Source organism: Gracilinanus agilis, chromosome 4 (genome assembly GCF_016433145.1).
Source record: "Gracilinanus agilis isolate LMUSP501 chromosome 4, AgileGrace, whole genome shotgun sequence".
Classification (NCBI taxonomy): domain Eukaryota; kingdom Metazoa; phylum Chordata; class Mammalia; order Didelphimorphia; family Didelphidae; genus Gracilinanus; species Gracilinanus agilis.
Genome location: NC_058133.1, coordinates 520447631 through 520460161, shown reverse-complemented (window position 1 = coordinate 520460161; position 12531 = coordinate 520447631). Strand labels below are relative to the sequence as shown.

The 12531-nt window shown below is 52.2% G+C and overlaps 1 protein-coding gene across 1 annotated transcript in view; it reads left to right on the top strand.

Annotated features, from left to right (window-relative positions):
• Positions 1-3327: 3327 nt before the first annotated feature.
• NDUFA10 (NADH:ubiquinone oxidoreductase subunit A10) overlaps positions 3328-12531 on the top strand; it is a 46319-nt gene continuing 37115 nt past the window's right edge. Inside the window, exons 1-6 of the mRNA XM_044673387.1 lie at positions 3328-3485; positions 4099-4273; positions 4567-4782; positions 5785-5871; positions 8348-8469; positions 10172-10251. Of these exons, the coding sequence (XP_044529322.1) occupies positions 3393-3485; positions 4099-4273; positions 4567-4782; positions 5785-5871; positions 8348-8469; positions 10172-10251 (773 nt within the window). The 5' untranslated portion in view covers positions 3328-3392. The remainder of the gene's footprint in view (positions 3486-4098; positions 4274-4566; positions 4783-5784; positions 5872-8347; positions 8470-10171; positions 10252-12531) is intronic.

The window sequence follows — 12531 nt, the reverse complement described above, 5'->3', positions numbered from 1 at the left end:
GAAAGAGAGAGAGAGAGAGAGAGAGAGAGAGAGAGAGAGAGAGAGAGAGAGAGAGAGAGAGAGAGAGAGAGAGAGAGAGAGAGAGAGATTGATTGATTCTCTTCGCCTCACTCATCTCCAGGGCCTTGAAGTTCTTTCCCCAAAGTCTCTTCAGATTTTTTTGGACACTATATTAAGAATGGTTCCAGCCTCCGTTAGCTGCAGACCACCGTGCCAGCAGCCCTCCCCACCTGCTGCCAAACACCTCTCTGTAGCAAAACTACGGATGACTTTTTTGACCTTCTGATGTTCTCTTGTCCGTTGATCTGTTTTCCCTGTATTCTTCATTTTACACATTAAAATGGTTTCCTTTTGAACTAAGTTTAATCCATTATCTTAGGGTAATGATACTGCAGTCTTTGACATTTAAAAATGAGAGATAGACAGGGATCATCCCTTGGAGAATGAGATCATCAGCCTCCTTAGGCTAGGACTGACCACACCAGCCAGTGTTCCATAGTGTGGGTTTTGGAGTAGCGCTCTGTGGGGGTGATTTCCCAGCGGACCTCTTCGTATAGTCGAAATGCCTCAGTCCCCCTGGTTATCCTCCAGTCTTGCCCTTTGGGGTACTATCAGATAAGCCTGTTGTGTGTTTGATTCATTTGACTTACTTTCTAATTTAGAGGTAGTTTGACATTCAGTGTCCCACCTGGCTGAGCTTGGACATAAAGACAGGGAAATAAAGAGTGTATAAAACAAGCCTGTTGTTTTCTTGGTTTCGCAAAGACTCCTGGCAGCTTGTAAAGTGGAAGAAGCCCAAGGCCTGGAGCCTTTCCTGGGATACACACCTGGACAATGCTTAGGAGGTGATTCAAAGGGATATGATAACGTCCTGGGAAATCTCGTAGGTCCACCATTACACTTTTAAAACCATTAACTTGGCAGCGGAATTCTCCAGAGCAAAACTGAGGAATTCCGAGCCTCACAGCCCAAGTCAAATTTGTTCAGTACTTCTTTTTGGAGAATGCCCATGATTTTGGCATAACCAAAAGCCGCATTGGCACTTGTTCCATTGGTCCGGAAATACGTGTTGTATTATTCGAGAGGTGGGCTCAAAAGAACACCCAGGAATGATGGGTTTGACAGTGAAGGAAAGGAAGCATTGCTGGCCATATAACCGCAACATATCATACAGGACTGAAAATGAAATGCCTTCCCTTCCCTGCTAGCCCATCCTTCAACAACACAAGAATCCACTTGCTGAAGTTTTTTTTTATGAATTTTGGCCTATGGCTCACTTTGTACTTGGAAGGACGGCTTAGGGCGAGATTGGGTCGATCCTTTGCCATCCAACCAAGCGTAGTCCCTTTGGCTGGAAGGCCTAGGCCAGAGGACTGGAAATGAGCCTTGGGAGTCAGCGAATAGACACTGGCATGTTGCTTTTTCTTTGGTGCCATGCCATAGCTTTCTCAAGTTGCATCATGGCTTCCTTCTATAACCTGAGCTCTGTTCTGCAATCTGTTTTGGAGAAGCCAGAGATCTTGCTGCTTTTTTCCACCCATGTGCCTACATGGGTATTTAGGATGTGCCTTTCAGGTGTCATGGAACAACTATGGCCAGGGCTCTTTGGGGGTAGTGATGTCCCCGAGACTTCTTTTTTGAAAAGCCATCATCATGGTAGTGTCAAAAGGGAGCCGCTTTTCCAGGTGGGGGTGGGGAAGGGTGGTCTTGGTTTTTCAGTGTGTGCTGGTAACTCCACGATCCATTTGCTGGAGCAAAGGAAGCTTTGTGACCTTTTTTTCCTTTCCCCAAGTGTACTTCAGAGACAGAATAAAAATGGTTTAGGTGAAGAAATGTTGCAGCTCTATTTTCTGGTGAAAGTTCGGATGGGTTGGCTCTGGCTGGGCCAGGAGCCCAGTACCTGATCCCAGAAGGAGCAGGCTATGCAGGGTCCAGCCCACCTGCAGGCCAAGGTCCCTGGGACCCTCCGCCTTCCCATGGTGCGCTCCTGTTACGGGCATGTTGGGAGTCGGCAGGCCTGGCACCTTGGAACCAGGCAGGTCGCTGGTGAGGATTGACCGGCTGGGGCGGAGGGTCCCAGGCTGCTCAGGGCCCTTCCCGTGGTACTGTTAGAGGGAGATTTAAGGTATTTATAGATATATAATTCAAGTGTGGCCGCCAGGAATCAACAGTTCAGATGGATTCCGTAATTAAAATAGACCCAAGTCAGGATTGGGTTTAAGGTAGTTTATTTGCAATTAGGAAGGTAAAAGGCAGGGAAATAGAGAGAGGGAGAGGCTGGTCCAGGCCTGCAGAGGCCTGGACAGAGAGAGAAGGTTAAATGAGGCTACAAGCCACAAGACCTAGCAATCAGATAGGCTAGTGCCTACTAAAGGTAGAGTTTGGAAATACCAAGGTAGGCCCAAGAAGTCAGCCTAACTTACCCACGTGACCATTCAGAGTAGAAGCTGCCTGAGGTCTCATCAGAGTGCCTTCTGCCCCAAGTTCAGAGCTGGACTCCCCCAACAGGAAGTAACCAACATACTAGAAGAGATCATGTCTCTCTTCACTTCCTGGGGGTCCACCTCTAATTCAAGTGGACAAATGGCAGACTCTGCACTGATTTGGACGGCCCAAAGGGCCGTCCCTACTTCTTGACTTGCCACTTATTGTCACGTGTGGGTCACACATCTCCCTCCCCACTAAAGGGGTAGAGTTTTGACTATGAATGGACTAGAGCTAATTCTATTTACACAGTACCCCACCCCCAACCCCTTCAGCATCCTAGGCCAGGCGTTTCCATCCTCTTGGACGCTGGTTCGGCTTTGTGCAGCCGGCTTCTGTTCCCCATGGACACCCTGTGACCTTGCCCGAAGGTGCCCCTGGCACAGCTCACTGGCATCCCCTGGGGGCCCTAACCCTGCACCCCCGAAGCCCGGCGGACAGGGGCCACGCGAAATCTGCTTGTAGGAGCTGCACGTGGAGGGAAGCCGCTTTGGACTGGAGGTCTAGGAGGACCCGACTGTGGGGCTCTCATTGGGTCCGCTCCACCCTTCCGTCCAGTCCCGGCTCCCGAAACCTTTCTTCTCAGCCCCTCCTCTGGCTTTCGGTTCCGCCCTTCCCCTCAGTTTCTGGCCCTCAACCCCTTTCTTCTCTCAGCTCCGCCCTTCCCTCCGCTCCCAACCTCTCCTCCCGCCCCTTCCCCGCTCTCAGCCCCGCCTCCCCTGCTCTCGGCCCCGCCCTGCTCCTCCAGCTGCTTCCCGGTCCTCACTGCCTCCTTCCCTAGTTCTCAGCCCCACAGCGGAAATTTCTTACGTCGTTTCCGGGCGACACCGGAAGTCGCGGAGTTCCTGCGCCCTCAGGACCCCAGAGGCCGGCTCCCGGTCGCGGCGCCCTCGGACCCTAAGGACGCGATGGCAGCCGTTCTCCTGAGGCCCCGCGCGGCCTGGGCCGTGTCCCTGTCAGTGTCCGCGCGCGGCCTCCTGGTCATGGGCGCCCCGTGCGCGGTGAGTGGGCGGAAGCGGCCCGGCCCCCATGACCTTGGGCTCCTGCCTCGGCTCCCCTAACTAGCTCTTAACGCCCCCCCCCCAACTTTCTGGCGTTCCCCACCTCTCCAGTCGTCCAGTGCCAGTGACCCAGCCCAGGTTGGAGCTCGTGGCCTACTTCCGGCCTAGCCCCTCCCGGGCGGAGACTCCGGCGCAGATGCGGAGGCCACAGTGCAGGAGTCTCTGTTTTTGATTCCCCGGGCCTGAGGAACCCCTCCTTTCCCCTTCCCTTCTGAGGGTCCTCAGCTCCTGTCCGCTTGCCACCGGCTGTCATGCCGAGCTCTCGTCCCTTTCTCCTCCGAGCCCCGGGGCCGGCGGGCGGGCTTGGCAGGCACCCCAGGAGCTCCTGTCTCCCGCCGCTTCGTGCAGCCAGCTGCTAGCCCCCCTGGCCTCTCTAGAGTCTTGAACAAGTGAAGGAGGGGAACAGCCCCCCAATTTTCTCCTGGGTCCCCTACAACAGCCCGGTATACAGCAGGCGTCTAGCCAGGAGCAGAAGTGACTGAGCTTCGGGAGTTTGAGATGGTCTCCCAGAGAGAGCACTGACAGTTTTCCCTGGTCCGACCCCTTCTTTCAGGCGAAAATTCACACTGGGCTGGAGCACAGGCTGCAGCGGCGCTATGGGTTCCTGGCCTACATACTCGGCGAGAGGACATTGAAGAGATTCAGCGACAAAAGCAAAGTGATCACCGTGGAAGGCAACCTGTGCTCTGGGAAGAGGGTGCTGGCCAAGGATCTGGCCGAAAAATTAGGTACCAACTTGCCGGTGGTTCAGGACAAAGGGGCTAGCCAGGTGCGGGGGTATCTGAGCCAGACTCCCCAGGACTCACGGGCTATCGGGCCAGGCCCAGGCCACACTGTCCCATGGAGCCCCGGAGCCGCTCTTGCACTCTTTAGGGAAGAGCCTTCCCCCCTCACTGCAGGAGGCTCTGTATCTAGTTACGTCATTATTCAGCAAACTCACTAGACCGTTTCTAATTACTAGCTGTAAGGGGCGGATTTGTAGATGTGACGTAGACCATGACTTCATTTCTTCCATCCCCAGGTTTGAGACACTTTCCTGAGGTTGATATACATTATGCAGAAAAGACTTCAGGCAGCGGAGCCATTCTGAGTCCAGAGTTGGGTGGCAATTGCAGTTTGGAGAAATTTTACGACGATCCCAAGAGTAATGATGGCAATTCCTATCGTCTGCAGTCCTGGCTCTATGCCAACCGCCTTCTGCAGTATTCCGATGCCCTGGAGCACCTGCTGAGCACAGGTGAGGGAGTGTTCAGAAGACAAGCAATGTAGGATTCCAGCAGTGTAGACCCACCAGAGGACACAGCTGTTTTACTTAAGTCGTTGAAGAGATGGCCTGAGTCTGTGAGACTTTGGAGGTAGCGGAGTGGAAGAGGGTGAGAAAGGCGAGAGACGTCTGTAGGGGTAGCAGCCCTGCTTGTTTCATTTGGACGAGCACTTAATTAGAACTTGGCATATGCGGCTTTCTAATTGTTTCAGGGTTTGTAAACTTGTCCTCCCCCCGGTCTCAGGTCGTGACTGCGTGGAGGGGAGGGTTTGGCCCCTACATGGGTTTCCCGAGAGTGATGACTTCATAGGTCAAGCAGAGATGGGTTCTTGTTTGCTAGTAGCTGCTTCACTGATGATCACAGTTTCTTTAGAAAGGTTGTTTTCAAGCATGAAAAGCAGCTACAAAGGCTCTTTCTCCCCTGCCTGCTACTCTTCTGAGCATGAGGCAGGGTCATCATTTGAAACTAACAAATGTAAGAAGTTGAAGGCCTCTGGGCCAGGGTGACTTAAGAGTTCAGGTTCTACCTCTGACATGTGCTGGCTGAACCCATCATTCCCCCCCCGGCCCCCCACACACACACGCTTCTTCAGGGACCCTCCCCTTATCACAACATAGGCCAGTCACAGAGAAGGTGCTAATCTATATTAGTGGAGGATGTTCCCTCCTGGAGGAAGTCTTGGGCGTGAACTCAGGCAATCAAGCCCTTCTCCCTTTTTCTGCACTTAGCTCTGAGGAAAGGACGGTTAAGGTAGTTTAGGTTTAGAGTCATTGTCCCCATTTTACAGATCAAGAAACTGGAGCCTCCTGGGTGCCCAGGTATTAGGGCCAGCATTCGAAACCCTTTTTCTAGGCTCCTTGTCTGGCTGTCTGATATGGCTGAAGAGGTTGGGGATGTCTTGCTGTTGGCCCGGGGACACTTGCCAGCTGTCCTCGGTCAGAGGGCCCTAATAGCACTCCTCTTTGTGATGACAGGACAAGGCGTGGTTTTGGAGCGCTCCATCTTCAGCGACTTTGTCTTCATGGAGGCCATGTTCAAGCAAGGATTCATCCGAAAGGAATGTGAGTTGGCGTCATCCACTTGTCCCCCTGGACACGTGGGGGTTGTTCTGGCTCCCAAGTAGGAAAGGCCAGTCAGCAGAACCGTCTGACATTGTTTAGAGTCAGTCATTCTTAGTGGCCTTCTGGTGTGGCCTTGATTGTGACCAAACCTTCCTTGCTTTTCTGGGTCCTGTTCCTTTTTTGTTGTCCATAGTGTCCCAGGTTCCTCTGGATCTCTAGTCACAGTTTACCATTTGAGGGGGCTTGAGCCTACAGGAGCTGCCTGGCTCTGAGAAGGGGTACATAGACTTCTCCAGGCTGTCCAGGGCATTCATGATCCAGAATGTCCCTGACAAGAGCTCAGTAGGAACCAGAGACAACCCAGAAAGGGCCTTTTGGTTCAGTACAGTCTCTTCTACAACCACTTTGGGCAGTTTCATTCTCATGTTTATTTTGTGAGGCTCTGAGGCAGGAATTAGGGAATGATTTAGGAGATGGAGGAGACCAGGCTCCGAGTTGGGGCCTGGAGCTGTGGGCTAAGTCAGAGAAGCCACAAAGAGGCGACTAGGCCAGGTGCATGCACTTTCTCCCTGGTCATGGGATGCCTTCCTGGATTCTTCCTTCTGCCTTGAGTTGCCCTTGAGCCTGCTGGCTGGGCCTGTCCCATTGTTGTCAGCCTCGTCTGTCCCTGCCATTCCCACCTTCCACCTTCTTTAAGATTAAAATTAATATCCAATAACTCCAAGTGTTACGTTTTATAAGATTTATTAATAATCATTTGAAGTAGAGGAAAAGTAAAGCCTGAGTAAAGAGCAGTTTTTCCTGACCGTGTTCGCGGGAGAAGAGAGAGAGAAGAGAGGGCTGGGTTACCGAAACTTTATCTCCAAAACGTAAGGATGTAACCTGAGGACAGAAATGAGGTGCTGGGAAATGGAGTCCTGGCATACAAAATTCTAATTACACACTTCATTTCCCTAGTGTGGTGATGGTGAACCTATGGCATGGGGGCCAAAGATGGCACGCAGAGCACTCTCTGGGCATGCAGCTACCATGTCCCCCCATCACCGTCCCATTACTAGAAAGGCAGAGGGACTGGGTGGGGCTGCTCCCCTCCCTCTCTCCACTGTGCCTGATGACATTTTTTTCACATTCCCCACCCCTCTGCCCAGCAGTCCAAATGGGAGCACACAGGGGATAATAAGGTGGGTGGCTCACAGGTGGCATAGTTGGAGGGAAGCAGAGTGCTTGGGCCATTCCCCTCCCCCTCTTCATCTGCACTGAGGACATTCCTCACTTTACCCAGCCTCTGCCCAGCAGCCCAGTAGGAGTGCTTTTTCTCTCCCCTGTGTGAGGTAAAGGGGGTGGGGAGCATGGCAAACAGTCTGGGGTGGGGGCGGGGCTCGGCATTTCATCTCTAAAAGGTTTGCCATCACTTTCCTAGTGCTGTGTCAGCTCCTTAGGGGCAGTTGGGGTGTACCAGTGTTACTTTCGTAGAAAGAGGTCTAGAGGTTCTTTTCCCCTCTTTTGGTGCTCAACTCACAAGATTGAATAAAATTTCTGCCTGCTGGTCACTAGCAGCTTGGTTGCCCAGCTTCACTTCACCTTTGGATTAGGCTCCTTGTCATGTTGTGCCCATATCAGTGCTGAGGAAAATCCTATTCCTCTTTCCAGACAAGGGTTTTTTTCCCAAAGTTCTCCTTCTGACTGAGGGGGACCTGTTTCTGTGAGCCTGAAGTACTGTGGCTGGCCACAGAGTGACGAGCAGGGCTGGGATCCAGAGCCCTTTGCAAATGCCATCTCTCCTCTGAGCTTCCTCACAACCCTGTGTAGTAGGCTTAGCACCTTTTTCTACTTGAGAACCTGAGCCCCAGAGAGGCAGAATACCTGCCCTTAGTCACAAGAATCAGAGGCAGGATTTGAACCTGATCCTCTAATTGCACAGCCAGGCCTCAGTCAGATTTTAGAGTCAGAAGGGGCCTTACTCTGGCCACCTCGTTTTAGGAGACTGAGGCCCAAAGAGGTTAAGCCATTTAAGCAAATGCCCAAGTTCACATGGGGTGTATGACAGTTTATGTAGCCCTTTTCCCAGGATTCTGTGCTTCCTCCTGTGATTCGTGGCAGACAACTTGTGGACTAGAGCACTGCTGTTAGGTGTACCTTTCGTGAATGGAGGAACCAAAAGTCTTTATTCAGGAAAATATGTTCATGTCTGAGGCATCTGTTTGTCCACGTGTCCTGAAGTGAGCCTGAGCTCCTCGTGACTATGTGAATGTTAGACCAAGAGACTTCCACTGAAGCCTCCTCCGTGCTTAGAACATCTGCTGGATGGGGAGTGTGGCTGAAGCCTCCTCCTTCAGCGGAATCTTGGCACAGTGATGACTGAGCACATCTTCAAGTACAAATTCTTTAGGTTCTCAGCTGCAAGGACCAGGAGAATTGGGAGCCAGCTCCGAGGCCATCTCCTCCTTTCTCAGGCCAGTTCTTCCTCTTTCCCCAGGTAAGGAACACTATGAGGAAATCAAGCGTCTCACTGCCCCTGAGTATTTACCTCCTCACCTGGTGATCTACATTGATATGCCTGTCCCTGAGATCCTGAAGCAGATTCAAGAGAAAGGAGATGTAAGCCAACCTTCTTCCTTTGCTTCCTGTGAGCCCTTACAAGCCTGCTAGCCCTGTCCTTATTGTTTAGGCAAAGCTTGCCCACTCCTGAGAGGTGCCCATTGGCACAAGGGCTGGGCTGGGAGTTGTCTTCATGACCTGAGGGATACAGGGCTGTGCGGGCTTGGAGCTTATTTCGCTGTTGTCCCTTAGGACTCGGTAACTTAAAATAGGCTGGTGGGGAGGTGGGTGGTCCCTCGTCCTTTTAGTCCTAAGGAAATCCAGGGGTTGGCCTTAGAGACACCAGAGGCCCTCCATTCCAACCCTCCCATTTTACTTCTAAGTAGCTGGAATCCCAAAGAGCTAAACTGCAAGAGATGGCTATTTCTCATCACACAGCTCTAGTTTTTTCTCCTTCCTCACTTAGTGGGCATTATGTCCTGATCAGTGACATGTCTGAGGATCTGTTCTCTTTCCCTTTGCTTGAGATACAAACATAAGTAGCCTGGCAGCCTTCTGGATTCCTAGAAGGTCCCTCCGGTCCTCAAGAGAGCTGAGCTCTGGCCAAAAACCCACTAATGGCCCCCTTCAGAGCTGCACAGCCCTCTTCTCTTTGCTCACTGGGGCAGAGATAGACTTTAGATTGGCCCCAAAGGCAGTCTCCTCCTGTCACGACTTTACCATGACATTCAATGGCTGGGACTTAGGAGGACCCTTAGAGAGGGCTCTCACTTTTGGTCCTTTTCCTTATCCCTTCAGTAGTTTGCCAACACAACAGGGCATCCGAAGGGGCAAGAGATTCTATTTACTGGATGCCTCGTCCTTGAATAGGAAAACCACCCATTACACACTGGCTGCCTTTATGTTACCATTTCTAGGGCCATGTGAGGTGAGGGCTGCTTGCCTTTATGTATTTGTAGTAGCTGGCTGACTGGATGCGTGTGACCAGTGACAAGACTCATCCAGGGAGTGCAGTGTGTGTGCTTGTGGCTCAGCCTGCCAGGAGTGGGTGTGAGGAGCTCTGGTGACCCATGGCCCTGGCTCTCAGTTGGTTTTGAACATGAGGATCCTGGCGTCAGGAGCTGGGGCTCAGGCACCCACTCCCTGCCTTCCTGGGCCCCCCACTTCTCTGACCTTCCCTTTCCTTCCTGATACGAGGAGTGGGGAGGGGACAGAAGGGGAAGAGAATTTTTCACGTTCCTTCCTGCTCGAATAAACTGATTCCAAGTAACTCGGCAAATTCCCAGAGACCAAGAGAGGGAGAGAAGCAGTTAATTCAGAATTTGCATTCTTTATACCTCATGCCTTTCCTTTATTATGTGCTTTTTAAAAAACCTCCTGCCTTGTCTCAGAATGATTATTAAGTATTGGTTCCAAGGCTAAAGAGCAGTAAGGGCAAGGCAGTGAGGGTTAAGTGACTTGTCCAGGGTCACACATACCTGAGCCCAGATTTGAACTTAGGACTTCTTGTCTCTGGGACCTGGCTCTCCATCCACTGAGCCCCCTAGCTACCCTGCATTCTATGCTTCTTAATAGCCAGGCCCAGCAGGTCAGACAAATCTGGTGTGTTTGGTGTATGAGGGCGAGGACCAGATGTACTGTAAGTTGAACTGTGCCTAGCCTAGGCCAGGGATTTCTGCAGAAAGAACCTGACTGCTTTGTGTGCACGGGCAGGCTGTCCCTTTTCATCCGTTGTTGCCTTGTCTCACTTCTGTTTGTTTAGCTCCATGAAAAGAAGATCACAGCCGCCTATCTCCAGAACATTGAAAACGCCTACAAGAAAACCTTCCTTCCAGAAATGAGGTCAGTGAGGCCCGCTCCTCTCTGTTCTTCCTTTGAGCCAAGCACATCTGGCTTCTCTAGTGGTCCCAGAAATGGCAGTGTAAAGTGGGCCACGATTTCCCAGAGGACAGCTCTTTAACGAGGGCTGCTTTTCTTGCCCAAGGATGAGGCATCCAGTAAGTAAGCTCTGTGCGGCGCCCTCACCGTCGCTGCTTGCAGACAGGTGCACCCGGGCCCTTGCTCGCAGACGGACTGGACGGATTTAGCCTCTAGGCCTTGTCAGCCTGTCCCGGGCTCGGAGCATTATTTCACTGGCTGGCTCTTGGCCCTCTTTGTTTCCGTTTTCGTTTGACCGGTGTTGCAGAACTCCCTGCTTTCTTGGGCTCAGGCTGGCTAGCCTGGGGCTTTACGTGTGGGCGCGGCCCAGGATTCTGGACCATCATTCTCTGCTGATGCTCTTGGACATTTTAATCGGTCTGAGCTCAGTTCTGCTGGTTCCTCAAAAACACATTAAACAAAGCATGTGAGAGCTGGCTTGGCCTGCTTCATGCTGCTCTTCTGGCCTGGGTCATCATTCAGGAGGTGCCGGTGCGCGTCATGGTCTCGTCCTGGGAAACAGCCTTGGGTAGGGCTGCTCGTGACATCTGGGGGAGATTGGAGGACTTTGGATGTGGACGGAGAGAAGTGCCTGGATTTGGGGTGGCCCCATTTCTAAGGGCTCCAGCCTCTAGCCAGCATCCCCAAATGGGCTTGCCAGTCAGGTGTTTGGAGCTCCGAATCCCTTGGGGCCCTGTTAGCCAAAACCCTGTGTGGTGCTGCGTTGCTTTTAGAATAGCTGGTAGTGTTAGTGATGAGCATGCAAATGCCTCTTTCTCGTGAATGCCAGGCCTCAGGAAAAGGAATTTTGAACTGCAGAGGACAAGGCAGGAGTCTCAGATTTGGTGGTCATCCTGCTGCGTTCTGGGCCCCTGGGCAGGCCTTAGAACTAAAACGTGCAGCTCGCATACCCTTGATAATAGTGTAGCTGCTTCATGCTTCTTAGCTTTAATTAAGATCATTTTTTTGGTTTGGGGGTTTATACCTGGGATTTCATCACTGCGAGGAGCTCCTGGTGTGGAAAAGCCCCTTCCCTAAGGCAGCTCTTTGAGTCTGAGACCTGGAGCAAGATGGACTTCTCAGAGACAATCTGATCCAACTCTCTCGTTTTAAAACAAAGGAGACTGAGGCCCAGAGAGTGCAGAGACTTGTCCGGGGCCTCACAGGGAAGGAGCGAGTCTCGCTGGAAATTCTCTGAAAATGGGGGCCAGGCTTGCTCTCAAGGCTTTTGTGCTTAGCCAGAAGGAGGGTGAGAAGTGGGGTTCCCTCCTCCTTGATGTGAGGAGATGGCCTTGTCCTCCAGCACAGCTGGTCCTGCCCTTCCCTGATGGTGCCCCAGCCCTCCTGCACTTTCTGTCCTTCTGACCCAGACTTAGAGCCTGCAGGCAATCCTAGGCTCCCCCAGCAGCCGCCGTGTTATTGTTGAGGGCACTGCCTGCCTGGCTACCCAGATTCGTGACCTCGGAACCGGCCTCAGCTCCTCATTCTCACTCGCCTCATTAGTGGCCAGATCCCATCGCCTTGATCTTCAGGACCTCGTCTACCCCGTCTTACCAGCTTCCTCCTGCACTCTAATGGATCTTCTTGCCTCGTGGCTCAAGGCTGCCCAATGATTGTTCTAAAGCCTAGGCTTGACTGGGTTGCCTCCCTGTTGTCACCAGGATCGGGTAGCATCTCCTGCATTTGGCTTCTGGCAGAGCCGTTTGACCACCCAGGCACCACTGTCCCTCCTACACTGGGCGTCTAGCCACATTGGCCTTCCCCAGCAGGCTACTTCACCTTTGGGCTCCAGTTTCTTCCCTGATGCAACAAATGAGATGGAATTGAAGGCCTCTAGAGAAGGAAGGAGCAGAAGAGACTTCTGCCAAGGGTAGCTGAGTGGCTCGGTGGATAGAGGACTAGGCCTGGAGGCAGGAGGTTCTGGGTTCTAATCTAGCCTCAGATACTTCCTAGATGTGTGACCCTGAGCAAGTCACTTAATCCCCCCCATTGTCTAGCCCTACGAACCATTATACAGTGTTGATTCTAAGATGGAAGGTAAGGGTTTAAAAAAGGGGTGGGAGGGGGCGAGATTTCTGCCTCTGAGCTCACCTATTCCTCTATTTCCTGGCAGCCCCTGTCAGTGAGTTTTTCTTATCTCCAGCCTCTCACTGGCAGCTCCTCACAGCTAGAACTAACTTCTTGGCAACTGCTCAGGGCTTGGAC